This window comes from Rhineura floridana, chromosome 1 (genome assembly GCF_030035675.1).
Source record: "Rhineura floridana isolate rRhiFlo1 chromosome 1, rRhiFlo1.hap2, whole genome shotgun sequence".
Classification (NCBI taxonomy): Eukaryota; Metazoa; Chordata; class Lepidosauria; order Squamata; family Rhineuridae; genus Rhineura; species Rhineura floridana.
This window is the reverse complement of record NC_084480.1, coordinates 212,174,484-212,200,872: the sequence shown is the minus strand read 5'-3', so window position 1 is coordinate 212,200,872 and position 26,389 is coordinate 212,174,484. Positions and strand designations below refer to the sequence as shown.

The window sequence follows — 26,389 nt, the reverse complement described above, 5'->3', positions numbered from 1 at the left end:
TATTCTCAGTATCTTCTATTCAATCAATATTGGACTGTCAAGTCAAGCTTAGCAATGCGATACCTTATAGTGGAGAGCAGGTGCAGAAAAGTGCTTGCTGGGCTACTAATTCAACATGGCTCCTACAGACAGGCTAAGTTACATGCAAGTCTCAAGGAAATTGCATAGTGAGATGTAAAATAGTAGATCAGTCAGTGTTCAGCTGGTTCAGATACTACTTTCCATCCTTCGTATATTTTTAATTTTGAAAGTGTTTTCTAGTCTCTGTATTTGACCTCACAGTCATCATGAGGTCTTTATTTCATCAGATAGAGAGGACAGATTAAGAGACAGTGACTTGGCCAAGGCCAGTATAGAGGAGGGACTTCAACCCAGGTTACCCCATTCAGCTCTTCAGTTCTGACTATACTCTCAGGAAGCAATTTTTTCTATTTAGATTAAGCTCAGAAAAGCCCTGCATGTGTAGATTTTGCATGACTGACAGCTCTTGCTGTAATGAGCACAAATAAAAAAAACCTGGAGGCTGAGGAGGTAGTAACATATAGAATAGGAAGAAGCAATTAGGGCTAGAGTCCAGGTGTCAACTACCAGACACCGTTGAAACCTAAAAGCACAATGTTAGGACCAGGGCCATGATCCTCAGCACATTTACTTGCAAATGAATCTCAGTGAAGGTAGTGGGATTTACTTATGGAAAAATGTTTTTAGAAGTCTGGCACCAAATATACATGCATCATGTTTTTATGAAGGTAGAATGTTATCACAGATGGGAAGCACAACAAAAAATCTCTATGTGATTGTAAAACAGTTACCAACAATTTAGGGGCACACTATTTAATAAGCAATGCAGAAAGGAGGTTCTGCACCAATCGATTCAGTCAACAAATAAGCATTTGATTCTTACAATCACCACCTTGTGCGAATTCAAATGGAATCCAGGAAGCAATGGCAATTTTTTTTATTGTACACGTCATTCATTGGCGATCACTCGTGGCCGAGTAAGATTGTCTTCCAAGATAACTTGCTTGGAAGACGCCTGTGCGTGAATTTATATGGGGAGATCGGTGCATGACGATCAACACACAATCTTGACAGAAAAAGGCTTTGATCCAATGGCATGGGTACCATGACGATTGGAAGTCTTTTATCTGCTGCAGCCTTCATCCACAGCCGTTGTAACATACACATTGTTATCCTCCGCCTGTTCTGCCGTTGAGGACTTTCTTGGATCGTTCTTTGTCTGGTTCCTCTCCCTTGACCTTATGGCCATGGGTGACTCTGCTGGGAGTACATGACTCCCGACAGCATTGCTCACAGGGTTCACTGGAACACGCAAGCCCACTCACCACTACAAGGTGACGATCCAGCAAGGGATTATATCAACACAGGAGTATATCAACACTGTTAACACCAAATAACCACATGAGTTTTACAGGGAAGATCTTTGGAGTGACTTTAATTCCCCCCCCCAACAAAAATTTACTTGAATTTAGAGTTCCACTATAAAAAAAATTCACCAGCATTGTTATGATTGAAGCAGCCTCAATTTGTATGAAAAACTGAGACACACAGATCCCATGTTCAATAATCTGCAAATATGTAGCCTGCTGAAACCACAAGAGTTGCTTGATTCTTTTGTCATTAGACTTCCTTTCCAGAAAACTTGGTTCTACCTGACATCCAACACTTGACTGCAGAAAACAACAATTGGAGAAAGGAGCTGTTTGGATTAAAATGTATCTCTGGTTAAAATCCAAAGTCTGCAAATCTTTGATTGTACTGGAGGATGTGAAACTCATCAAGAAGGATATTCACAAGCCATTCTAAGCAGCTCTCAGAACTCTCAGTATTTGTTCGTTCAGGTCTGAGAGTCTAGACAGCAGTGAGCATTCAGAGCAGGGGTGGATAGCCTTTGGCCTTCCAGGTGCTGCTGGAATCCCAACTCCCATCATACCTGCCCACAGACTATGCTGGCTGGAGGTGAAAGGAGGTGGGAGTCTCACAACTACTGAAGGGTTACAAGCCCCCCCTCCCCCAAATCTATGGTTTGGAGACTTTTGTTTTTGAAGGATAAGGTTTTTTTTAAAAAGGAACACTGCCTTAATTAATCTTTCAAAGGGCTGAAAAGTATACTGTAGATTTTAAATCAGTTGATAAAATGGTAATGAGGTACACATCTGAATACTCAAAAATTAAGTGCTGCTATTCTGACCAAATTTTAAAATTATTTTCCTGTACAAACGTTTGCCATTGAAAATAAACAGTTTACAACCAATACATTCTACAGTCTTCTGTTTCTGCTTTGTGGCAGTACAATAGCTTGGAAGATGCAAACAGGACTGTCACTTTTGCCTAACAGAAGATTAGTTTTTTCAGTTCCATAAAAATATATACCACAGTATTATCCCCCATTACATTCCAAACATGGACCCTGTACTCTTATCAAGTGGAAGTCCAAGCCAACTCTTACCTATTAACCCCAAATTTTCTTTTGAGGTGCTGATGACATTTAATGTCTTTAGGGCTCTGTACTCTCCATTTCTAGCAATTCTGCTAGTTACATTAAAACCTAGCATTTCTTTTATATTATGTTTAGGCAGCATACCTTTGGTTTCCATAAGCAATTATCTTGGGATAAGGCAGCAATCTGTCACCCTAAGTCAGACCATTGGCCTATCTACAATAACCTATACTGGCTGGCAGGGGCTCAACCTGGGTTGCTTTTTTATACGAAGTATATGCTCCACCCCACCACCGAGTGATGGCCCTTTCCCCTCCACTGAGTTACATAGGGCAACTCAACTGCTGCCCCTTAGCACCCACCTGGCTACAACAATCAACAATCCGCCTTCACTAGAGAAGGGAAAAGACAGGGCATCCTCTTCTTCTGTTCAAGAAGGGCAGCCCCATTATAAAAAGGTTTCTTGCTTTGTTCTGAAATATTTGATAGAAGAGATGGTGTGTGGGAGGAGAGGGGGCTAAAAGAGTCACCTCTCCACATGTGGGATGCTCCCTCTTCTGAGTGGGGAACCAGTTGCTCCTGTCTCAAGAGCTAGAAGGAGATAGTGGCCCATTTAGGAAGGGAGAGAGTATCCTTATGCCAAAGGTTGAGGGGTGCCTTTTCTAACCCTCTCCCTTTCATGGGTACTTGAGGCAGGCAAAACTGAGTTGCAATTTGGACCACACAAAGCACTGTTAGATGGAAGCAACTGCAACCAAAAAGGATAACACACTTAAAATACAGGTTTTAAACTGGTAATCCCTTAGATGAAAACTCTCACATGGCTTGTCTAAAAAGGAATTGGGGGAAACACCCAGACACAATTGCTTCTTGTTTGGAGGAGCTTCTCTTTAATTGGTTTACAAATTTTCTAACATAATAGGTGATTGGGGTATAAACTATTACTGCTGTAAAGATGGAAAATAATGTGGATATCAACTGAAATGCTCTGCATTTTAGAAATCGCCAGCACTGGGAACGCCTCCATACCATCCCCTTGTGGACAAAAAAAGGCAAAAGCAATATCCATTTAAGCCTTTAGTAGCACTAAGTGCAACAGAGATACAGTAGCTATGAACCAAAGGCATTTGTCCAATGTATTCTCAACAATGATCCAGACACATCAGCATTTAATGAGGGCTCTTCAGGTCAGCTTAGATTAATTTTTAATCAGTCAGAAGCAATCACAAAAACCTTGCTTCTCTCTTCCTCGTGGTCTACTGCTTTTCCAAACTGTGGGAGGAAAAACAGGATGTGAAATCTGTTAACATTTTATAGTACAGTTCCGCAGTTTTGTATGTTTTGCTAGGATTTCATACACTGAAGTGAGCACTGAGACTAATTCATGAGAAAGCAGAAGAAGTGGACAAGGGAGACTAGTCAAAGCCACAAGTCATATTGGTTGGCTTGGTGTAGAGTTTCATAATACACCCTTGTTCTACACCAAGTTACCTATACTTTTATATATTGGGGATCAACACATCACGTGAACAAGGAACAGTCATTATGAAATATTAGATTTCCTGCACATTATAAGGAAGTAGGAAATCCTTTACAAAAAGGTGGTAATGGTAGTTCTCTCAAACGTACATACAAATATATTAGAGATCAATGAGATTTGTGATTTTTGACACTGGCCTGGTTTGCACATCACACTAAACTGAATCATGGCTTAGGGTAACATGCAAGCTTTGCGAGAGGAAGTTGTGGCTGCTTCGCTCCTTTCTGGTCATTCTGAGGCTGTATCACACTAAGCTAAGTCATTGCTTGACTTAGTGTGCTATCCAAACCCAGGATCACTGTTTAGCTCTCTTGGACAAACTATAAACTATAAAGCAAGAATAAGCCTTGGCTATGTAGCAATCATGAGCCAAATTTCAGACAACATGCTAAGCCAAGCCATAGCTTAGCTAAGTGTGACAGAGCACCAATGTGCCTGGGGTGGAGCAAAGAGGCTGTGATCTCCTCCCAGGGAGCCTGGCCTTGTCTCAGCTTGATATGAAACCAGGCCATTTCTTGAATATACTGCTCTATGTACATTGCTTTCAGGCATTAAATATTTAGATAAAACACTGTTGTCCTGCTGTTCAGTGAGAGCCTTTGCTCATCCTTATGTTTCCTAAGATTCACATTGGCACCAGTGGCGGCTGGTGGATCCTTGTCAGTGGGACAGTGGAATCTGCTCTGGGTTTTAGTCTGAACTTTCAAGGAGCTGTCCAAGGTGAAACACCTGAAGCATCTCCACTAACATGGAGCCACCAGTCATGACAGTTGGGCACTCTGTTCACAAAGTCTAGAAACCAGCCTAGCTATAACCCATACCGCAACATTTTGGAGGACATCATGATTCTTTGTTGTTTCATCCAGCTCTGAATCCATGGACTGTATCCTGCAAAAAAAAAAAAAGCCAAACTAGATACAGTTTATCTAGAGTTATCATGCAAGATCCTCCAGCTGCAGTCAGTCACAAGCCAAGGTGATAGCCAAAGCGGAAAGAGGACGATACGGGACAAACAGTTCTTCTGTAACTCACAATGCTGTCATTGTTGGTTGACAACAGTGTTGCCTGATTTCTTATATGCTGGTGCCCTAAGGAAATAACTGAAACCTGGGACGTACAACCCTGGCACCCAGCCAGTTATGAGCTACCATAGTGGGCAATAGTCTTTTTGAAGCATTATGCCCAGCGCATGAAGGGCCATCATGGGTAAGCATTTCATCGTGGTCTATTTATTATTTGACTTATATCCTGCCTTTCCTCCCAGCAGGATCTCAGGGTAGTCTACAGAGAGGGTCCAAAACATCTCAGGCTGATTGCTCCTAAATCTCTTCTCTGGTTGTCTCCTCCTCTTCCCAACAGTTCTCAAGGAATGCAATGATGGGATCCTCACCTCTGCAGCTACACTGGCCCAAGGGTTTGGGGGAGGGATGGTAGAGAGATGGTTTAACCCATTCCTCCTGCATCACAGTCCTAACAAAACAAAACGCATACACCCCTCATCACTAAGGGATGGGGATAGGACCACAGCATGAGGGAAGGGGCTAGCCCCCTTCACAAGTCCCAATCCATACTGGGGCTCGTCACGGCTGTTACTGCAGGTGGGCAAAAGAGGGGAAAAGCACCAAGGTCAAAAAAAGAAAATATGACCCTTTCAAAGAAACAACACATTGCTGATGTCATAGACACTATCCAAATTGACAGACAGTGAAATGCACATCTGCACGTTACATGGGAGCTGTGCTACAGGCCTGGGGAGGAGAGTTCAGCTTCCCCACCCTGGCAGCTCACTGCAGTTTTGAGTATGGGAAATGCAGTGTTCCTGGAATAAACTGATCTCGAAAGGCATGCAAAGAGGCAGAGCCATCCACACACCCGTGTGAAAAGAAAAAAGGACATCAGAAGGAACAGCCAGTCGACTTGCTATCTACAAGTGTGTCATTTGAAGACACCGTCAGCAGTAGAAAGAGAAACACGCTAAAGTACACAGAGGAGAGTGAGCCCAAGCAACAGAAGGAAAGTGTGCAAGAGTGTTAAAGTGGTGCATGCTGGACAGAGAGCAAGATAATAAATACCTCTGCATTTGATGAATGCAAAAAGTGTTCAGTTTACTGTTCAGTTTGTTGGATTGTTTAGTCCAAAATTCCTGAAACAAACATTCTCAATATCAGTCAGATACTGAATCATTAAATCAATCTACAGACAACAGATAAAGTGGAAAAGAAATACACACACCACAGTATCCTTCTCAAGGCTTGCGAGAAACTGAATTCTCTTCTCAAGAGCGGCAAGTTCCTGGACAACAATAGTCTGGAAATGTTCCAGTTCATTCAGCCTGTTGTGGACAAAACACAAGCCCTTTTATCCCTTCAGGAAAGTAGCATATGACATTGCCATCTATGGCTGCAAATGTGCAGCACGTCAGCCAGGCCATCAGCTCTCTCGTTTGTCATATGCTCCTTCTACATTAGTTGGTTTCTAGTCAAGTCAACCTTATGTCAAATGCCACTGAACACATCATCTGCCTCCCAGTGGTTTTCAAACCATAATTTCCTTCAAAGCTTCTTATTGGTGAAATCATGCTAAGTGCAATAATGGTGGACAGACTTCCCAAAAGGATAATTTGCCCAAGGTACCATCTTCCTTTGCAACCTTAAAAAGAAATGTTGGCTGTGTTCTAGGTTGCAAGTTCACTCCGTGCAAGCTAACAGAGATAGCTCTCCCTATAAACAGCCAAATACTCTCCTTATAAACTGAGCGGCCATGGTCAGGTGACCATATTTCAAGCTTAATATAAAGCTGACATATGAACGTATGTTTTGGCTGTGCATGCAGCCCTTTCATGCAAGCCAGCACACCAACTAGTTTCCTGTTTCACCTAACCTAGGCAACCTAGCACATCCAACATTTCTTTTTAAGGTTGCAAAGGAAGATGGTTCAGTAGCGTAGTGGCAAATTGAGAAGTGCAGGGTCCCTTCATGATAGTCACACCACATCCACTCATAGCCCGCTTTCTAATTTCACTTGTCTCACTTGCCCTCTGTGTTGTCTTGCAACTCCATACTCTGCTACAATAGATGTACCTAGGAGTCTATCGGCATGAAAGGGTAGGCTGTGTGTTAGCTACTGAAAAGAGTCTTTCAGTGGCTGACTCACCTTCTTTCACTCTGGCTTGTTCTAATCAGCACAAAAAGACAAGGACTCTTCTCAGTGGCTAACATGCTCCCTTTTCATGTTGATTGGCTCATATATAGGGACCTAGCTGGACCCTGCTCCCCAAAAAGTAACAGGTCTACAACCTCCTGCAACCCTAGATGACAACACCCCTGCCTGGCTTGTTTGAAAGCAGTTTTTAAGCCAACCATGGATGAAACTTTATTTATTTATGATATAAAATAAAGTCCATATACACACACATATACAGTAGGGCCCTGCTTTTCGGTGTTCCGCTAATAGACTCCTAGGCAGCGCCAGTGGGGAGATCAGTTGGAGCGCGGGGAGCTCTAGCCGCTGCGCTCCAGCTGACAGCAACCAGCTGGAGCGTGGGGAGCTCGCACGCTATAGCTGATCACGGTCAGCTGGAGTGCGGTGGCTGGAATACAGTAGGGCCCCACTTTCTGGTGGGGGCCTGGAACGTAACCTGCCACCCGCCCACCCCATCCCCCCAGTAGAAGCCCAAGGCAGCAAACAAGGCTTCCTCGTTTATTATTATTATTATTGATCTTTACATTTTATGCCATACAAACAACTGGGTATTTTGGGCTGTTACAAAGATTAACAATTAGTAAAACACATGTAATAAAAATCAAGAATGAACTAGAACAGCTGTGCTACCAAAATCAAATTGGTGGGGGGAGGGAGCATAAAAGCAGCACAGCAGCATTAAACCAGCCTGAACACCAGCAAGGGGTGGTGGTGGGGAACATTAAGGGCCACAAATTTAAAAAACACTGAAAATAAAGATGAAAAGGTCTGGCAGAATAAAGAAGTCTTCATACGATGTCGACCCCCCCCCAACCCAATGTAGGCACTAAGTGAGTCTCTCTGCGGAGGGCATTCCATAATTGGAGTACCACCACCAAGAAGGCTCCCTATCCAGTGGGCAGCCATTTCAATTCATGAGGTGGAGGAAAGCCTCTGATGGAAGATCTCAAGAACCAGGCAGGGTTGCATAAAGGGTGGAGTGAAGAGAGTGCACATGTAGCCAAAAGATTCACTCGTACCTTGGCTTATTAAGCCAAAGTAAGATCATCCAAACACAGCTACTGTGCACTCTAGAACATTCCCCAGAATTCTCTACCAACTGGTCAGTGTGGAAGCTATGCCCCCCAAAAGTTTCAACTTCAAAAACCACTGGCCTAAGCTTAAGACAAAAGATTTCTCTCTCTCGGAAAACCAATAGGTTTTCCTTCTACAAATGTTCAATGTGACACAACATTCTGTATAAGCTGCCTACTTCCAATATTGCATGCAAACAGAACAGATTACTCTTTTTTTTGCCTCTGTTCTGCTGCACCTGACTGTGTCTTGACTGCATCAGGAAACAGATTGCGGGATTGGCTGCATCAGCTTAAATCATTTTAACATGCAAGTATGCACACCACTCATGTGAACCAACAGGGCTGCAAAAATGACATGGAGATAAAGATAAAAGCTGTCAAACCATTAGTCCAGTCCAGTCTTTCCCAACTCCCAGATCCCCAGATGTGGTTGGACTCCAACTCCCATCAGCCCGAGCATGGCCAATGGTCATGCAACATCTGGGGATCCAAAGGTTAGGAAAGGCTGTTCTAGTCTATCAAGCCAAGTCCGTCTACCGCACCAGGCAGCAGATCCGTTGAGATGTCAGGAATTGAATCTGGGGCCTTCTACATGCAAACCATCGCAACTCCCGAAAAAGGAGGCCTGCTCTCTTCTCAATCTGTTTGACAGGTGTGCAAATGGACTTGACTAATAAAGGCTCAGAATTGCACTTCAGATGCAAGATACAAGCTGGAGAACAGTTTTCTTTGACTACGATAACAGGAAGCAAACTGCTTAGAGAACATTACTTCTGCCCTGCTTCATGGGCTCAAGGAAAACCCTTACCAAAGAAAGAGCAATATTCACCCCAAGTGGGCAATGGTGTACAGTAGCCTCTTATGAATTATCAGCAAGTATGCCAAAAGCAAGTAGGCAATAAGACGCAAGGCCTTCACTTCTGCTCAGCAGCAATTACTGCAGAAGAGCTGCCACACGTACCGCCTCTGATGGATCCGATTGAACAACGCTGAAATATTCTGCTCAGGTGCCCTCAGAATATTTTGGGTGTAAATCTCCATCCTCTTGTACCTAGACTAGTCACAATACCAGCAAATTAGAATGGAGTTTTTGGAAGGTATCTGTTGATGTGTACAAAATAAGCATTTTGTTGCAAATTTAAAAAAAAGATAATAGTTACCCAAAAGGTTTTCTTCAATTCACTTGTGAAGTTTTCAAATGCAGCAATGACCCCTGAGTCACCAATTCCTTCCTCAAGTATTTTGGAGACAAATACGTCATCCTCTAATTCATCTGAGCTCTCGCCTGCAAGAAAGGTGACCCTCCACAGTGTATTTCACATCATCCCAAAGGCCACTGGCCAGTTCAGCCTTGCAGACACAGAAGCTAACAAGCTGGTGTTTAGTTTAACAAGTAAAAACTTAAAAGCTTTGTGTATGCACAGTATCTTGGAGAAACCACTACCAAACAGCAGCCTTTTTGGAAGGAAAAATCTGGAAGCACTTATCTGTAAATATGATGCATCAAACCTAATTCATTATTGCCTCAATTTGTGCAACAGCCTTTGAACAAATATCACTGTTATGTACACCACAATCCTTTTGTTTTAAACATAGGAAATCGAGGAGTAAGTTGATACACAATCCTTCTTGCTATTAGTTAAAATATAAGAACTGCATGCTCATTACACAGTTATTACTGATAGAAACTCAAATGTACATTCTTTGGTGTTACCTCTGGTCTGGGATCCTGCAAGATGGAGTAGGCCTAGTGTATCTCTGCAGTCCCATTTTATTTTTTCTCTCTCTTTTATGCCCAAGAGTCATTTTGCAGCTGAATGTCTCATTTTACATTCCATTTGCAAAGAAGCCGATTTCTCAAAGCAAAGCATTTATTTCACTTAAATCATTTCTTAGGGCTAAACTACAAGTGACACATTATTTGGGAAAAAAAACTATATACAGCAACCATGTAGGGGGCCCAATCAAAACTGCATGGCACGCAAGGGGGGGGGGGAGGTTAACAGCCCTGTCTAAAATCCTGTCTAGGACACGTGAAAGGAATTTAATTCTTTTCACTTACAGCAAAGGCTTATGATTTGTTCATGGTAATGTTTACATTTTGCCGTCCTGTCTCAAGTCACACTCCCCTGCCACACCCACCCACCCGAAGCTGCTATTGGCTCCACAAAGGAAGCTTCACCTGGCACCAATGGGAGTGTCCTCCTTCAGGAATAGGGTTGTGTGCACATCTGCCATCAGGGTTGTGGCACAGTAAGAAAGGGTTAAACCCCCTCCCTCAGGACCCAATCTTCATCTTTCTTTCTCTCTCACATCCCTCCCCTCTACCTATTTACCATGGGAGCTACTCTCAGTGCACGCAGTGAATGCAAAACCACAACACATCGCACCTTTCTAGAGAGTGATGGATAATAAAGTTACAAGACAAAGAAAAGCCAATTACAGACCATATGAAACAGCAGCAATCGCTGTTACTGGCCAGGGCTACTAAAAGCAAAGGAGAAGCATCCACAGAGGAAAGCTTTGGAAAAGAGGTAAATCTTCATCTTCGACACGTCACAAGTAATAAGGGGGCTAGGAACTTTGAAAGCAATTCAATTCATTCCAGTTACGGCAAAGGCTTATGATTTGTTCATGTTGACGTTTAAACTAATTACCTCTGTGACTCTCTTTTTCTGTCTCCACAGAGTTAAAGAGTTTTCTAGGTACAAAAGGAATGCTGGGAGACTGCTCGTCACTGGGGCTCCTCTCCGTCAGTTTTGAACGCTTCCTATCAAAACCAGCTGTGAAGTCTAACAAAAATAAAATTCCACACCATTTTGCTTGTTACTGGAGATTCTCATAAGGCTCAGTTTTCTTAAACCCAAATGCTAACACACATTTCCTTTGAATGAAGTCCTACTGGATTTCAATGAAACGGCTAAGTTAAGCAAAGTTAGGTTCACATAGTGAAGACGTTCCAAACTTTCACCTTGACATGATCCACCAGGAAGCCCATGTCACCTGCCTCGCAGTCATGTTCACTGCTCATAATATGGGCCTGGGATGCTCACATGCCAAGGGAATGAAGAGAGAGGGGCCACTCCCCCCCTTAAATAAATCAGAAAGTCAGCAAACTTCATCTTGTTTATCTGTTTCTAAACTTCTTTCCATTGTGTTTTGCCGGCACTCTCTACCTGAAAGCTTCCGCTTGGATCTAGAGACTTCATCTTCCAGGGCTAGAGTACTAGACGCAGCTTCGTATTCCTAGGAAGAGCAAACACAACAAGAAAATGTACTGATTGCAGTGTGTTTGAAAAAGCCATATTGTAACAGGGAATTACACAGTAGGAAAGAATGCAAAAAAAAGGGAGATGCTTGTCCTCAAGGGTGCCAGCTAATATGATTTATTACAGCTCTCTGTGTTTGGGGACATAGATCTCCTTTTCAGGAACAATCTTAAAACTTCCATCCAATTCTACAGGATCACTGAAGCAGACTGCCAGATAGGCAGGTATATTTGGGCTAATACTGCTACCGTGGTCTTGGCGCCAGACGCGGAGCACTATTTGTGCAAGCTGCTTCAGCTACCCTATAGAATTTGATGAAAATTTGAGATTGCTCCTGAAGAAGAAACCTGTGTTCCCAAAACACATTGAGCTGCAATAAATCTTACGCACATATATTTATTATGTGAGCAGGTGACAGTATTACACACACACAAGGAATATACCTTGTTCACTCCAGCATCTGAGTTATCCGGCGAAAAATTACTGCTTAATGGCAAAGTGGCATCCACCATTTCCATGCCACCTAAAAAGAAACAAATTTATCTGTAAGACACATTTGCAGGTCCTTGAAGCCAACAGAATCTTATCAAAACACAAAATGCAAACAGAGATATTCCTAAGTAGTGCTGTTCTTTCTGCCTATCAGTCTATATATCTAGACAGACAAGCCAGTTCCCAAAGGTCCCCCAACATTCTGTCACATTTTACTGTGACCACAGCCTAAAACAACCGACAAGATGATAAAATTTGTTCTGCATAGCACTCCTTTGCACTACCAGGGTGGGGGCTGAGGACTTGTATGATTCTCCTTGTGAAGAAAGCATTCCTACAATAGAATGCTAGCATGTCAAGATGAAGGCTTGGTTATAACCCTTCTCTTTTGTCGAGGACTGCTGGTCCCAAAAGCCTTGGGGACAGAGCCTTGCTGGTGTAGTAGGTGCCAAATGACCAGGGTAAAACCAACCCTGCAAGGTTGCATGCTGCCATCACGCCTTAAGTCCACTCCAACATGGGTCAGGAGTCTCCCAAACTGTACACTCAACATCCCTTGAGATTCAAAGGAACAAGAGCTGAAAACCAGATTCTCTGCTGCATGGGTCTTAAAGCCTCCATGTTCTTCAGTAGCAGTTTGACCCATTGGTTAGGAGTGTATTTAGTACCAAACTCTCATCCAAGAAACCACGTCAAAATACAAGTGGTAAAATTATTAATTATTGTTTAAAAATAGCAGCATAAAAGTACCCCTATACCAGTAAGATTTATACAAGACATTAGGAGTACAGAAGTACTTTTAGAAGAAATAAAACAAAGCTAACTTGCCTAATTCTCATACAAGCCACATAGAGCAAAATGACCCCACCGGAAATCAGCAAGTCACATAGGGATGCCCACATGCATCAGGATGCAAGATGTAAGACATAGAACAAAGAAACCAAATCACTTTTGTAGAACAATGGGTAGCAACAGCAGACCACCTCTCTCAGCCAATCATAGAGCTAGCTGGCTGCAACTTGCCGGGACCTGGATGTACATGAGATCTCACCACTGACGCATTTCTTCCAATTAGCAAAACCTGCCACAGCAGCCTTGAAGCCTCGCTCGTACTAGATAACCCAGGTGCAAGGATGAGCACCTATCTAATTAGGTTCACAAAGGCCAATTTCTCTACCCAGAAGTCTGACTAAAGGAACCATTTTTCTGAACTAAAGAAATCGTGTCTTGACATCCTTTTTTCTATCTGCAGGGATTCTTACTTTATTTTTTGCATAGAGACGCATCCCATTTTATGAACCCCCAAAGCTCCAGATGCAAATCAAGACATAGGCCTTCGAAATAGAACTCAGGAAGGTGCTATACAGATGAAGGCGGTAAAATTCTTAGTCACTGGAGATGACCAGGTTCCCAATTGCAAGGAGGCCTTTAAGCCCATTCAAGTTTGTGCACGTACAAGCCCCCTTCAGACTTTGCCATTCAACAGAGCGCCCCATCTCCTCCACACTTAGTAATGCCTGACAAGGGCTACTGCAGCTCCCAACTGAGTCAAGAAATGCTCAGAGAGAATATAGAGTGGAGGTTATTCTTTGTAGAGATCCATGGACGGACGTTTTTCCTCTCAAAACCAAACCTGGAAAAAAATTGAGTGAAGTCTCATCACCACAGGCCACTGGTGCAAAATACATATTGGGGAGACCACATACTTTGTCTAATATGTGACAAAGGAGTTGAAGAAACACGAACTGGCTGCACTGTTGTGGAGCTGCGCATCTCTGTGCTTGGTTTCAATCTTCTCTTTGCCTTTGCTGAACTCTCCACCTGGAAGAGAAGGCAGAGGCTTCAAGTTTGCTCCAGTAGAGATATCTAGCAGTAGAGTACTGTATACCCAATCCAGGCCCTTAAAGGAACAATATTTATCTACGTACAGATCTCATGAAATATTGCAGATTGGGAAGGGGCATAACTCACTGGCAGAGCACATGCTTTGCATGCCAAATCTTCCCGATTTAATTGCTCTCCTCTCCAGGTAGGGCTGGGGATAGTCCCCTGGTCTGAAACTCGGAGAGCTGCTGCTCATCTGTTTAGACGATGCTGAGCTTGAAAGAGCAATAGTGAATTAAAAAGAGGCAGCCCACCCTGGACCCATTAGTTTGTGACAACTACCAATCGGTCGCAAATACCCCCTTTTTAGGGTAAGTGATTGAGATGGTTGTGGTGCAGCAATTGCAACTACTCTTGGATGAAACAGATTATCTTGACCCAGTCTGGTTTCAAGCCTGGTTATGGGACTGAATTGGCCTTGGTCGCCCTGACAGATGACCTCTGTTGGGAGAAAGATAGGGAGAGTGCAACCTTGTTATTTTTACGTGATCTCTCGGCAGTTTTTGATGCCATTGACCATGGTATCCTTCTGGGCTGACTTGGTGAGATGGGTATCGGAGGCACTGTTTTACGTGGTTCTGATCTTATATCTCCAGGGTCGTTTTCAGAGAATATCGTTAGGTGATTGTCTTTCGGCCCTCTGGCTGTTGTGCTGTGGAGTGCCACAGGGTACCATTTTGTCCCCCATACTGTTTAACATCTATATAAAGCCCTTGGGAGCTATCATCAGATTTGGGGCGAAGTGACAGCAGTACGCTGATGATACCCAGCTCTATTTTTTTAATGTTCACCACCCAGAGAGCTGTTGCTAGTCGGGCGGTATATAAGCTTAATTAAATAAATAAAATATTTCTCTGTAACATCTGAATCGGGAGAGGCCATGAAAGCCCCGGACCACTGCCTGAACTCGGTGGTGGGCTGGATGAGGGCCAATAAGAGTCTGAATCCTAGCAAGATGGAGGCGTTGTGGGTTGGTGGTTCCCGAATTCACACAATTGGTCAGTTGCCTGTTTTGGATGGGGTCGTACTCCCTCTAAAAGAGCAGGTCCTGGATCCATCTTTGTCGCTGGAGGCCCAGGTGACCTCAGTGGCCACGAGTGCTTTTTATCAGCTTCAGCTGCGGCTGTTTCAGGATAGGGATAGCCTGACCATTGTTGTCCATGCACTGGTAACCTCCAGGCTGGATTACTGTATTGTGGTCTATGTGTGGCTGCCCTTAGGTTTGGTCCTGAAGCTGCAGCTGGTGCAAAATGCAGTGGCGAGATAGCTCACTGGAGCAGGGTATCGCCAACATGTCACCCTGCTGCTGAATGAATTGCATTAGTTACCGGGCTAAGTTCAAGGTGCTGGTTTTGGGGTACAAAGCTCTATACAGCTTGGGAACAGGATACCTGAAAGACCGTCATACCCCTTATATACCCAGTCAATCACTGCACTCTGCAGGTGAGGGCCTCCTGCAGATACCATCTTATCAGGAGGTCCATTCCGCACAACATAGAAAGCAGACCTTTAGTGTAGTGGCACCTACCCTTTGGATTTCCCTCCCATTAAGTATTAGACAGGCGCCATCTCTGTTATCTTTTCAGTGCCTACTGAAGACCTTCCTCTTTCAACAAGACTTTTAAGTTGAGACCTTATCGCAGTCTGCTTCTGTGTTGGAATTGCTTTTTAATACTTTCTTAAAGCTTTTTTAAAAATATGTTTTTAAGGATGTTTTGCTTTAATATATTTTAAAGTCTGTTTTTATGTTTTAGTGTTTTTAGTGCTTTTGTGGGATAGAAATCTAATAATGAATGAATGAATGTATAAATAAATAGTAAATGTTCTGCATTTGCTTACCTTTTTTGTATGACGATCACTGCCACTACTTGGAGAAGACAATGGCAATACTGGGGGGGGGAGACAGCAGGCATTCACTAGAAACTCCTGGAACCGCAATATAGCTTTACTTATTTGTTAATGCAACCAAGTAGAAATAATTCTTATAAGCTGCTCCTGATGATATGGTAAGGCTTTCTGTATTTCAGTAGCTCAAAAGCCTTGATTTTCTGGGATAATTTTGGCGATCATCAGTTTTAGATTAACACAGAGTTGTCTCAGTCAAGCAAAAGAAAAAGAACACAACCCATCCACCCAAACATAAAAGTAAAATGCAGGCAAAGGATGTTTCATCTTTACAACTCTGCTAGTTTAAAACAATCCATGACACACACTATACCCCATTATACAACTGTAAATCTACGAATGAAAATACATCTGAGCTCACACATGCACTGGATCATGATCCAGAACTTCCACCAGCTATCACCATTCATTATAGCTGCTCCTTTTGGTTCCCCTGGGCGTTTGGATCCCTGTATTTTTCTACAGAAAGGAAAGCTTTAGGAGTCCTAATGAGACAGATAGTCACTAGCCACGTAGAATACTAGGAAAGGATTGCAGCTCAATAGAGGAACATCTGTTTTGTATACAGAAGGTCCCAGGTTCAATCCCCAGCTTTTCCCGGAAGGGCTGGAAATGTCCCTAATCTGAAGCCCTGAAGTCAGTCATTGTAAACAATACTGAGCTAGATGGACCAATGGTCTGACTCTGTGTAAGACAGCTTCCTACATCTGCTCATCTGCACACTGGAATTTGTTATGTATATAGGCATCTGCTCTGGAGATCATAATGGAAGCACCCAATTTAAGAAACCACAACTTGAGATGCTTCCCCGTTTCTGAAACATTTGATTGGATAGTCCTGTTCCACACCCAGAAGATGCGGCAATACTTTATAAGTAAAGCACAACTCCAAATCTCCCAACCTGTCACTAACTGGAATGCCAACTATCAGTCAACATGTTGTGATAGTTACACATTTCAACAATAGATACACATGACCTTGCATTGCTCTTGCTTTCCTCCCCCCTTAATATAGCAAATGAGCTATTTTAGCCTCCCCAAGAGCAAGCCGCACCTAAATAGAAACTAATATGAAGGCTAAAGAAAGCCACAAGAGTCTTACCTTATCAACTCCAGCTATAACCCTACCCCCACTTGCTTGGGAGTAAGTCCCGCTAAACTCAGTAGAGCTCATTTCCAAACCAACAAAGAATACGGCTGCATCTCTCATTTCCTCTGCAAGATTTTTTAACAGACGGCTAATTTAAAATCATACCGTACTGAGCTGAACACCCCAATTTTACCTTTTAAATTGCTTTTGACCCTCAGCCTTTTCCGAGTATAGTCAGCAGTTTTGGGCGTTGACTTTTTCTGAGAGTCGAGAATCCAACTTTTCTCACTGGCACTGTTGCTTGGAGTTTCTTGGTTGCTTTCTGAGAACAGATGATTCTTGTAGCTAGTAGACTTTTTTAAAAAAAAGGTGAAGACAGCAATCAGCAATCTTGCCATAATGAATGGCGATGTCACATCCAAGAAGCATTTCAAATGTGCCAGTTATCTTAAAGTCAACATTCAACACAAGGCTAGCGGGGGGGAAAGCCATGTCAGCCGCTCTTATTTCACAAGCATAGTTTTCCACAGGGGGGGGGGACCCCTTCCAGCTCAGAAGCCGAATGTTTGAGCCAACGGACAAGATTTCTGAACCATTAAAACAATTAAAACAACTTCACAGAACTCTCCCCAGGACACACAACATACACACACACATGCAATTCAGCGGTGACAAGGAACACCTTTATAATAATGTAATCTAGTTACGCAGGACTTAAGACAACCATCACCATAAAGAAGGCAGAGAAACAGAGAGGTGGGCTACACAAATAAGCTTTATTTGCCTCTCGGCAAGTGTGATATTCCCTGTGGCAAAGGTGTAGTGTTTACAGCAGCCCAAATTCGTGGAGATTTAAAATGTGTTCCCATTTCATGGGTTAATTAATTTCTGGACAATTACGCATCACAAACTGTTGAAACGCCCATAATAAATAAAGACTTAAAAAGCAGGCACATTACCAGCCTTCTCTCAGACTTGCTCAGGTCAAGGTTTCGTTTGCTGGAGCTCCTGTACACAACACACAAACCACCGAATTAAAGAGCTGGCAGCAGACCCTTGCACAGAAGATATAGGACTCTTCCACAGAAGCCCATACAAGAACTACTTAGATATCAAAGGCTGCTATTCCAAAAATCTCCCGGACTCTGTTCCCACCCCCACTTTCCTGCCAGCTACATTAATTTTTACTTCAGGCATTAAAATATCATGGCTGACAGCCAACGAGTCTCTATACTGGTTAGAGAAGGGGTGGTTAACCCTCAGCCTTGGACGTGATCCTGCCCTTCTAATCAATTTTTCTCTCCCCCCGCCCCAAGACAACACAAAGTCGGGGAGCACCAGTCAAAACTAATAATAAAGTAGACACAGCACTGGAATGGGGAGAGAGGTTTAAACCTCTCCATGCAATCTGGTGGGGATGCAGACTGCCCCCTCCCCAGTCATCAGATTGATCATTTAATGAACAGGGAGGGGAGGCTGTTGAATCTTTACATGTGTGTCCTGTATAGGTGTGAGAGGCGTGTGCATGTGAGTGCTTGGGGTGGCCCCACCCACTTTTGGTCCCATCTGGCATGTAGCCCGCAGAGGGATGATCAAGAGTGAATGGGTCCCTTGCCCTCCCCCCAAAAATTAACCACCTGACTTAAAGCATCAGACTAGGATTCAAAAATCCAGATTTCACAACCTTGGGCTGGTCACTCTCTCTGCCTAACCTACCCCACAAGGTTGTTGTCAGGATAAAAGAGGAGGGGAATAACCATGCGCTCTGCCTTGAGCTCCTTGGAGCAAACTAGTTTTTTTTTAAAAGGCAGAATATAATTCATTAAACTACAGGAACGGCCAGTGAGGATGGCGGATCAACACTCCTGACCTCCTGGCAACAGAATCACTCTGGCTTACTGGAAGGGAGCAGGGCAAGGAGGTCAAGCACTGGGCAGGCCCATCAGAGGAGCCAAGCCAGTGCTCTCACTGATGTGCCCATTTAGCACGTGCCTTCCTGCTGCCTCACCCCCACAGCACCTTCTGGTAAGCGGTAGAGACTCCCTTGCCAGACGGCCAGATAGGCAGCACCTCCCTTCCTCACCAACCACGCCTGCAAATATGGAGCGAGATCAAAGGAGCTACAGGGTGGTTGCTGTTTTTTTTAAAAAAAAAACTTCTGATGAGCACCAGGCCCCTATTCTGCTTTTGAAATTCCCCTGAGATTCAAGAGCAAGAACATTTTTTAAATAAAATCAGAAGATGATGGCACATCCTCTAACTAGGATTTCATTGGCAATCAATAGTTAATGTCAGTTATTCTCTCTCACACACACACTGGTGCCAGATATTCAAATAGCTTCTGTTCTTTATTCAGGTAAGTGAAGTTTTTTTGGGGGGATTGTTTGTTTAGGTCACTCAGCCTAGAGGCTCTGAGCAGACTGTAATAAATTTAAACATCATCTAAAACCAAATTCAGACATGACTACATGTGCTCACCCCAAAACCGTTTCCCACAATTCCAGTGTTTCTCAGACCAAGAGCTCCTCAATGTAATAGTGGCTTGCTACTCACTGGTAGATTTCACACTACTCAAACTGGCTCACAACCAAAGTATTCTGAATTATGTCATCCCCCATTCATTCCATTTCTAGGAGATCACCTCTCCAATTTCTCTTCCACTTTCTGGCACTTCACAATTAAATCTGTGCAACAGTTTAAGAGAATTTCATTGCAAGATTCCTACTATACCTGTGTGAAGTAGCCTTCTGGACAAATACTTTCTGCTTCATTTCGGAGACCTAAGTAAGAATAGGACAAGTGCAACGATTCACAGGACAAAGTAGAAGATAGAAAGTCATTCTTAAAGACCAAGACTTGGTTCTTTCTAGAAGACTCAACCAGATCAGGTTATAAGCCAAGTCTGTACCTAATAATTCCTGTCTACTTTTTCAAAATGTGTAAACACTTGTTACGGAAGGCATCTCTATGAGGTTTCCTTCAAAAGTTCCAAGTATATCCTATCAAAGCTGTTTTAAAAATCTAGAACAGGGATGGGGGACTGTGGCCCTCCAGAGGTTGCTGGACTGCAATCCCCATCATCCCTGAATACTGGCCATGCTGGCTGGGGCTGATGAGAGATGGAGTCCAACAACATTGGCAAGATTCCCCAACCATGGTCTAGAACAGCAGCATCCAACCATGGTCTAGAGCAGCAGCATCCAACTTTTCCCACCCAAGACTCACCTTTAACCCAAACATGCATTTGGGAACCCATTTCTTGTTTTTTTGCCATATATTTGCATAGTGGCAGTGCTGCTCTTGAAACTCATCTTTGATCAGGCTATGAACCAGAAATCAGTCTCAGCCCACGAGCTGAAGAACAGCAGTTTAGATGAACCAACTGTTTCTTGCAACAAATTATGTTAATATGAGATTGGAAACATCAGAGAATTTGTGCACAAAATCTTGAATGTATACATGTTTTTGAAAATTCTTAGAAAACACTCTCATCCCTAGAGCAGTAATGCCACTAGGTCCTGCAGTGATCTCTCAAAGTTTCCTGCAAAACTGTGTTGGACATTTTGACTATAAACCCATTTCTAAGTTACTACTGACACCAAGTCTACTCATGCCACAACACTTTGGGGGGGGGATAACAAAATCAAGATGACCGAGAAACATCACTAATTCATAGATGTGTGGGGAAGACAGAGAATGGCACTATATTAACCATTCCTGATATTGTTTCACCAAAAATTCAACTCAAAAGGTTTCTCTAATTAAGTGTTTTACCATCTCATGTGCCACAGGATCGGATGAGTGTTCAAATTCATATGCATCCTTACTGAAAAACAAACATTTACCCATCAACATACTTTCACTCTTGTGGAGATACCTAAATAGGACACACTTTCGTAGCTATTGTAAAAATTCAGACAGCCACCTCCAAGAAGTTGCAGTCACAGCTTTCCAAATCAATGGCACTTAGTTCAGCTCTTCCCCCTATCATTTGGTAACCTCTGACAAGCACAGGTAAGGTGCATATTAGCAGACCATTAGTCCAATATTGTCTACACAGTGGTTTCCCAGGATTTCTGGCAGGAAGACTTGCTATCTGGTTTAAATGGAGGTGCCTGAGACTCATCTTCTGCTTGCAAAGCATGGGTTTTGCAACTTTTCCCCTTAGGACTCTCAATGGACTGTCCTTTTAAGTAGGATTCTTCCCTCCACTTATCCAGCTGACTCAGTCACAATTCTTGTATTCCATTTTAATGGGGTAATATTGCCACATAGTCAATGTATACCAGTTCAGTTCTTCTTGTGGCAAGAGAGGGTACTAATTACATCAGGACATGGTAGGTTTCAGTGGGTTTCCCTCCTGTGGAAAATGCCTGTTCTCACTTTGCAGATAATTAATATGAATACAATTTTTCACATGCAAAATGAAGGTTATGCATCATCTCAATACATACATATGTCAAGACGACAACTTCTGATCCTTAGAAACTGCATTAGAAGACATCATACTTCTGCCATGAACAGAGTACAGTGGATGAGTGAAATAGAGCTATGTGTATCTAGAAAAGGTCAACCTGTCCCATCCTTTATGTTAACAAGCATACGCATAACTCCATTTCTAAAATACTCCCCCCCCCCCAAAAAGGTTATTCACATACACACCAGGATTATGGCTTTTGTCACTTTATAGTTTTTCCTGTGCTGGTAATGGCAATCAATCTGATAGCCTAATCCTATGCATGTTTACATGTCTTGGAAGTAAATTCCCTCCAAGTCCAGTGGAATTTACATCCTTATAGCTATACCAAATATTGCAGCTTTAATCAGTGCATTCTATGTTAGCCTTAAATATTTGCACTATCTGTTTAAAAAGTACCAAACAAAAACTCCTTACTTTGTCTCTATACTGTGTTTGGTTGAACTTTTCCTTGCATTTGTCTTCTCTAGTGCATCATCCTGGAAAGCAAACATGGGGGATGTACATCTACAAATTCCAGACGAGTCGCGATTTACCTGCTTCGCTTTAATACAGAGTTCTGGACCACCTTAAACGAACCAGCATCTAAACTGAATCTAGCCCTCTGGGGATACTGTCTGGCTCCAGTTCTAACCTATGAGCCATCAGTCCTTTCTGTGCAGGGTCCGCTCCTGGGATTTTTTTGAAGGGGGGGCGGTTGGCAGTGTACTTTCAAGTGGTTTCAGTTGCTAATCTCACCACACCTATCTCACCACCCAGATCTAGAGAGCAAGTAATGGAGTCTCCATGCTGGTAACTGCTTGTCCATCCCAATGCTTGGCTTAGGAATATAGGGAGATGCCTATACAGTCAGACCATTGGTCCTTCTAACTCAGTATGGTCTACACTGACTGTCAGCAGCTCTCCAGGATTTCAGACAGGGGCTTCAAGAGGCAGCTGGACAGCCATCTGTTGGGAATGCTTTGATTTGGATTCCTGCACTGCGCAGGGGGTTGGACTTGATGGCCTTATAGGCCCCTTCCAGCTCTACTATTCCATGAACTCTACCTGGAAATGCCAGCAATTGAACTTGGGGCCTTTTGCATGCAAAGGAGATGCTCAGCCACTGAGCTACAGCCCTTCCCCTCAGCAGCGACATGCAGCTTCTCTATTTGCTTGCCCGCCCTGTGCTCTGAACAGTGGTGGGGATCAGACGAAGCATGTTCAATCCCAGCACCATGCAGGTGGAGAGCACAGGCTGAGCAGCAGTTGCTGCCATCGTTGCTCGTCTACTACCCAGGTGGGAGAGTGAAGACCAACCAGGAGCAGCGGCTGTTATCTCAGTACATTGGAGAGAAAGCTGGTCGGGCCAGCTCTTCCTTGGCACCATCACCGCTTGCTTTGCATGATGGCATGAGCGAGCGATGGGCAACAGAGGCAGGGAACAGCAGCCGTCCCCTGCCCTTTCCCTCTGGGCGGCAAGTAAGTGAGGTCCAATAGGAACACAGGAAGCAGCCTTATACCAAGTCACGCGGTCGGCCCACCTAGCTCAGTATTCTCAACATTGACTGGCAGCGGCTGTCCAAGATTTCAGACAGGAGTCGTTCCCTCGAGATGACGGAGATGGAACCTGGGACCTTCCGCATGCAAAGCATGTGGTCTACCACAGGGCCATGAGCCTTTCCTTAAATCTCCTCCATCACTACCTCAAAAGAAGGCAGGTGAGCAAAGAGGCTGCCGTGGCTGCTGCTGCTTCCGAGCAGCGATCAAGTCGGGGCTTGGTAGTAAATCCTCCAAGCTCCACCTTAAGAAAACTGGGCAAATAAAACCAACATAGAATAGAGGGTGTAACCAAACAAGAGGAAACAACCACCACTACTCTATGCCGGTAAAGAAAAGTCTATTTGGCTCCATTTTAGAAACGAGTATTCTTCCAAGGAAACCTATGCCCGGTTGTCAAAGGAATTAACAGTGCTTTAACTTTCAGAAATCAATGATCTATCATTTCCTCCATTCCATTGCACATTTACAGGATGACCAACCACATTAAGTCCCCTGGAAACCTGTCGAAGGAGAGCTTCAAGTCCCTTAAATAAAATACATCAAGTGAATCAAAAAGCAAGCCAGAATTAGAATGTTTGAACCCTACTAAAGAGTTGCATTACCTTCACTAAATCAGTAATGCTGAGATAAGATGCAAAACTTAAGCCTACCACTAAAGGGAGTTCTTCTCTACTCTGGACGTCAGAATCTCCTTCCGTGGTTGGCTCCCTATTGCAGTAGAAAGAAGATGGGTAAGAATGATCCTTCAGTGCCATAATCCGAAAGCCAACAGAAACAAATCAGGTCTGTGGCAAGGTAGGTTACATGTTAATTCTAACACACGTTTGCTGGGAAGCAAGCCCCCTGGTTCCAATTTTTCTGTTAAGGATGTTTAGGATCAGTGGTATTTACTTCCAAGTAAAATGCCTTCATAATCTAGGCATTTCAGCAGCGTACTAACTTACACACAGTGCATACCACTACACAGCTATTTGCAGGTCCCACTGAAATTATGAATATTTCTGTGCCTGCGAGCATATTTATGAATTGGGCTTTATTTGACATCAAGAGACTGATCTGCAATGAATTAACTATACCTCCCAAGCAAAGGAATGGTAATTTATTACATCAGTATAAATAGGCTATCCTTGGTAACAGACAGGAGAGGGAGAAGGTAGTTACCAGGAACTAAGATGTTATAGCTTTAAAATGAAACAAATAGCTATAAAAAGGTTTATCCATTACTTCCCAAAAGCACATGACTTGTTCTTCAGATGTTCAAACTGAGAAGGGGCTAAAAAGTTAACCCAGTACTAATATACAAGATTCATTAGCAGAACTAAAGCTGGCACTCTGGATCGCAACGTTCAACTTCTCTTTTTCCAAATTCCTTCTCTCCCATAATAGGGAAGAATTGGAGTAGCTCAGAACCTAGATCCACTAACCAATTTACACAAGCAGTATTAATTTGTGTTTGTTTAATTCTGCCACACACTAGCCTTTTCTCAGATTATTCAGTTTTGGTCTCTATGCTTTACAGGAGTTGAGCAAAGTGGAGAAGTTTTAGAAGCATGTCTGGCCCAAGACATTTTTGGGCTGAAAGCAGAAAATCGAAATGGTGTGCCCCTTTCCACCAAGAAACATGCGTGGGTCACAATCTACCACCAGACTCTCCCACGTGCCCCTCATTGATGAACATGACCCATAGAAGAGAAAACTGTGCTGTCAAGTTGCTCAAGGTGCCATACATGGATGTCCTTTTTAATAAGCTGGGAGTGACCACCGCAAGATTGCCTCATGGCCTTTCATGCCTCAAGTGCGACTTCAAATCCAGGTCTCAAGCTCTGCTGCAGAGCTACATGCACAGACAGAGTGACACTTTCTATATAAACTGATGGTGCTACAAGGTAGGCAGATGGCCCACAGGACCACTGAACATTCTTTCCTGCTTTAAATGTTTCTGATCCACTTTAGATGTTAACTGCCCCTGCACAATTGCTATCAAACAGTTCTTCCCTGGGGCACTATACCACACAGAATGGAAAGATTTAAATATTCTATACCAAGGTGCAGCATTCCAATCACGTGCAGCATATGTGATTGGGAGGATCATGTAAAGTAGGTGTTGCTAAACTGCAACCCTCCAGATGCTGAACTACAACTCTCATAATCTTTAACCGTTGGTTGATGGAGTTGGGAGTCTAACAACATCTAGAAGACTGCAAGTCCCCCACTGCTGCTGTAAAGTTTTATTACTTCTGCCATAGGGAGAGGGCCTTCAGATGGCACACTTGAGGAGAGGGGTGGCAGCATCTAAAAATGGCCCTTGTGTACAGGTTCCTACAATACAGACATAGGGCGATCTCTCTCTCCCTTATGAAATGAATGTTGCTTGGTTGACCTGATCCCCTCCATAATGAAATTGTATTTTAGGAGAGATTTGGATAGCTACACTCACGCAGTGTTGTCCTTTGGTCTCAGTGGAGAGGCTTTCAGTGTGTTCAGTGGTGCAGGAGTTTTCACTGCATTTGTTAGAGAAAGTGCAACTACATCACTGGAAGCTTTTAATTAAAAATAGAGAGACAAATCTATATAAGCAGAGTTTATAAACATTAAAATGTCACAAAAAGACTAACAGGCTGTCCTAAATTCATTTACTTTTTGAAGCAAGTCCCATTGATTTAAAGAATTGTTTACTTGCTAAGCCAGCATACTAAGGCTCCAATCCTAACCTCACTTAACTGGGAGTAGGCCCCACTGCATTCAGTGGGACTTGTGTCTGAGTAAACATGGTTAGGATTGCAGCAGCAGAAGAGGATACAGTAAGAACCATTCTGACCTTGACTGCCATGTTGCTCTTCTGTCGGTTGGCTCTCTATAGCCGCCGTGGGATCTGCAGGAGTAATGGTTGGCTGCAAGGGGGGGAGGGAATAATCATCAACACAGTGCATGTGTCACCCACAGAATTTATAAAAGTCAGCTTGGGGGAGATCATAAAAATCTTTCTTCACAACAAAAGTTAGAAGTCACTATTTCTTCCCAGGCTACATCTGGAAACAGGCTTTTAAACAGATGCTCAGCTACAGCCAAGTAAGAACGGTCTTCCGACAACCAAATCAGTAAAGCCTTGCATCACTTGGTCCTTACCCTCCTTTAGGTGACAAGGAACTAATTATGATTATTGCTACTACCACCACAACTGTTATTCTTAATACAGGCATTATTCACTACTACTACTACTACTACTACTACTACTACTACTACTACTACTACTACTACTACTACTACAGTAGGGCTCCGTTTTACGGTGTTCCACTGATGCAGCGGCTTTCAATTAGGGGAAATTCCCCGTTTTAAAGCCAATTTTGCGCTTCTGCGGCATTTTGCGGCATTTTTGCGCGACGCAACCCATTACAGTCAATGGGTTCCGCTTTATGGTGGGGGCCTGGTCCCTAACCCGCCATATAAGTGTGG

General features: G+C 43.3%; 1 protein-coding gene across 5 annotated transcripts in view; it reads right to left on the bottom strand.

The window, feature by feature from the left end:
* Window positions 1–3,523: 3,523 nt before the first annotated feature.
* SYCP2L (synaptonemal complex protein 2 like) overlaps window positions 3,524–26,389 on the bottom strand; it is a 45,710-nt gene continuing 22,844 nt past the window's right edge. For 3 of the 5 annotated variants that reach the window (XM_061591914.1, XM_061591901.1, XM_061591907.1), the window contains exons 18-36: window positions 25,755–25,827; window positions 25,374–25,476; window positions 23,587–23,644; window positions 21,812–21,873; window positions 20,692–20,743; window positions 19,648–19,697; window positions 17,877–17,925; window positions 17,111–17,270; window positions 15,763–15,812; window positions 13,746–13,860; window positions 11,991–12,070; window positions 11,455–11,524; window positions 10,936–11,070; window positions 9,439–9,563; window positions 9,240–9,334; window positions 6,234–6,333; window positions 6,074–6,144; window positions 4,823–4,889; window positions 3,524–3,733 (exon numbers count right to left, since the gene is read on the bottom strand). In XM_061591914.1, the coding sequence (XP_061447898.1) occupies window positions 3,671–3,733; window positions 4,823–4,889; window positions 6,074–6,144; window positions 6,234–6,333; window positions 9,240–9,334; window positions 9,439–9,563; window positions 10,936–11,070; window positions 11,455–11,524; window positions 11,991–12,070; window positions 13,746–13,860; window positions 15,763–15,812; window positions 17,111–17,270; window positions 17,877–17,925; window positions 19,648–19,697; window positions 20,692–20,743; window positions 21,812–21,873; window positions 23,587–23,644; window positions 25,374–25,476; window positions 25,755–25,827 (1,578 nt within the window). In that variant the 3' untranslated portion in view covers window positions 3,524–3,670. Of the gene's footprint in view, window positions 3,734–4,822; window positions 4,890–6,073; window positions 6,145–6,233; window positions 6,334–9,239; window positions 9,335–9,438; window positions 9,564–10,935; window positions 11,071–11,454; window positions 11,525–11,990; window positions 12,071–13,745; window positions 13,861–15,762; window positions 15,813–17,110; window positions 17,271–17,876; window positions 17,926–19,647; window positions 19,698–20,691; window positions 20,744–21,811; window positions 21,874–23,586; window positions 23,645–25,373; window positions 25,477–25,754; window positions 25,828–26,389 lie in introns of those variants that run through there. The other 2 variants (XM_061591920.1, XM_061591927.1) reach the window with 2 other exon arrangements.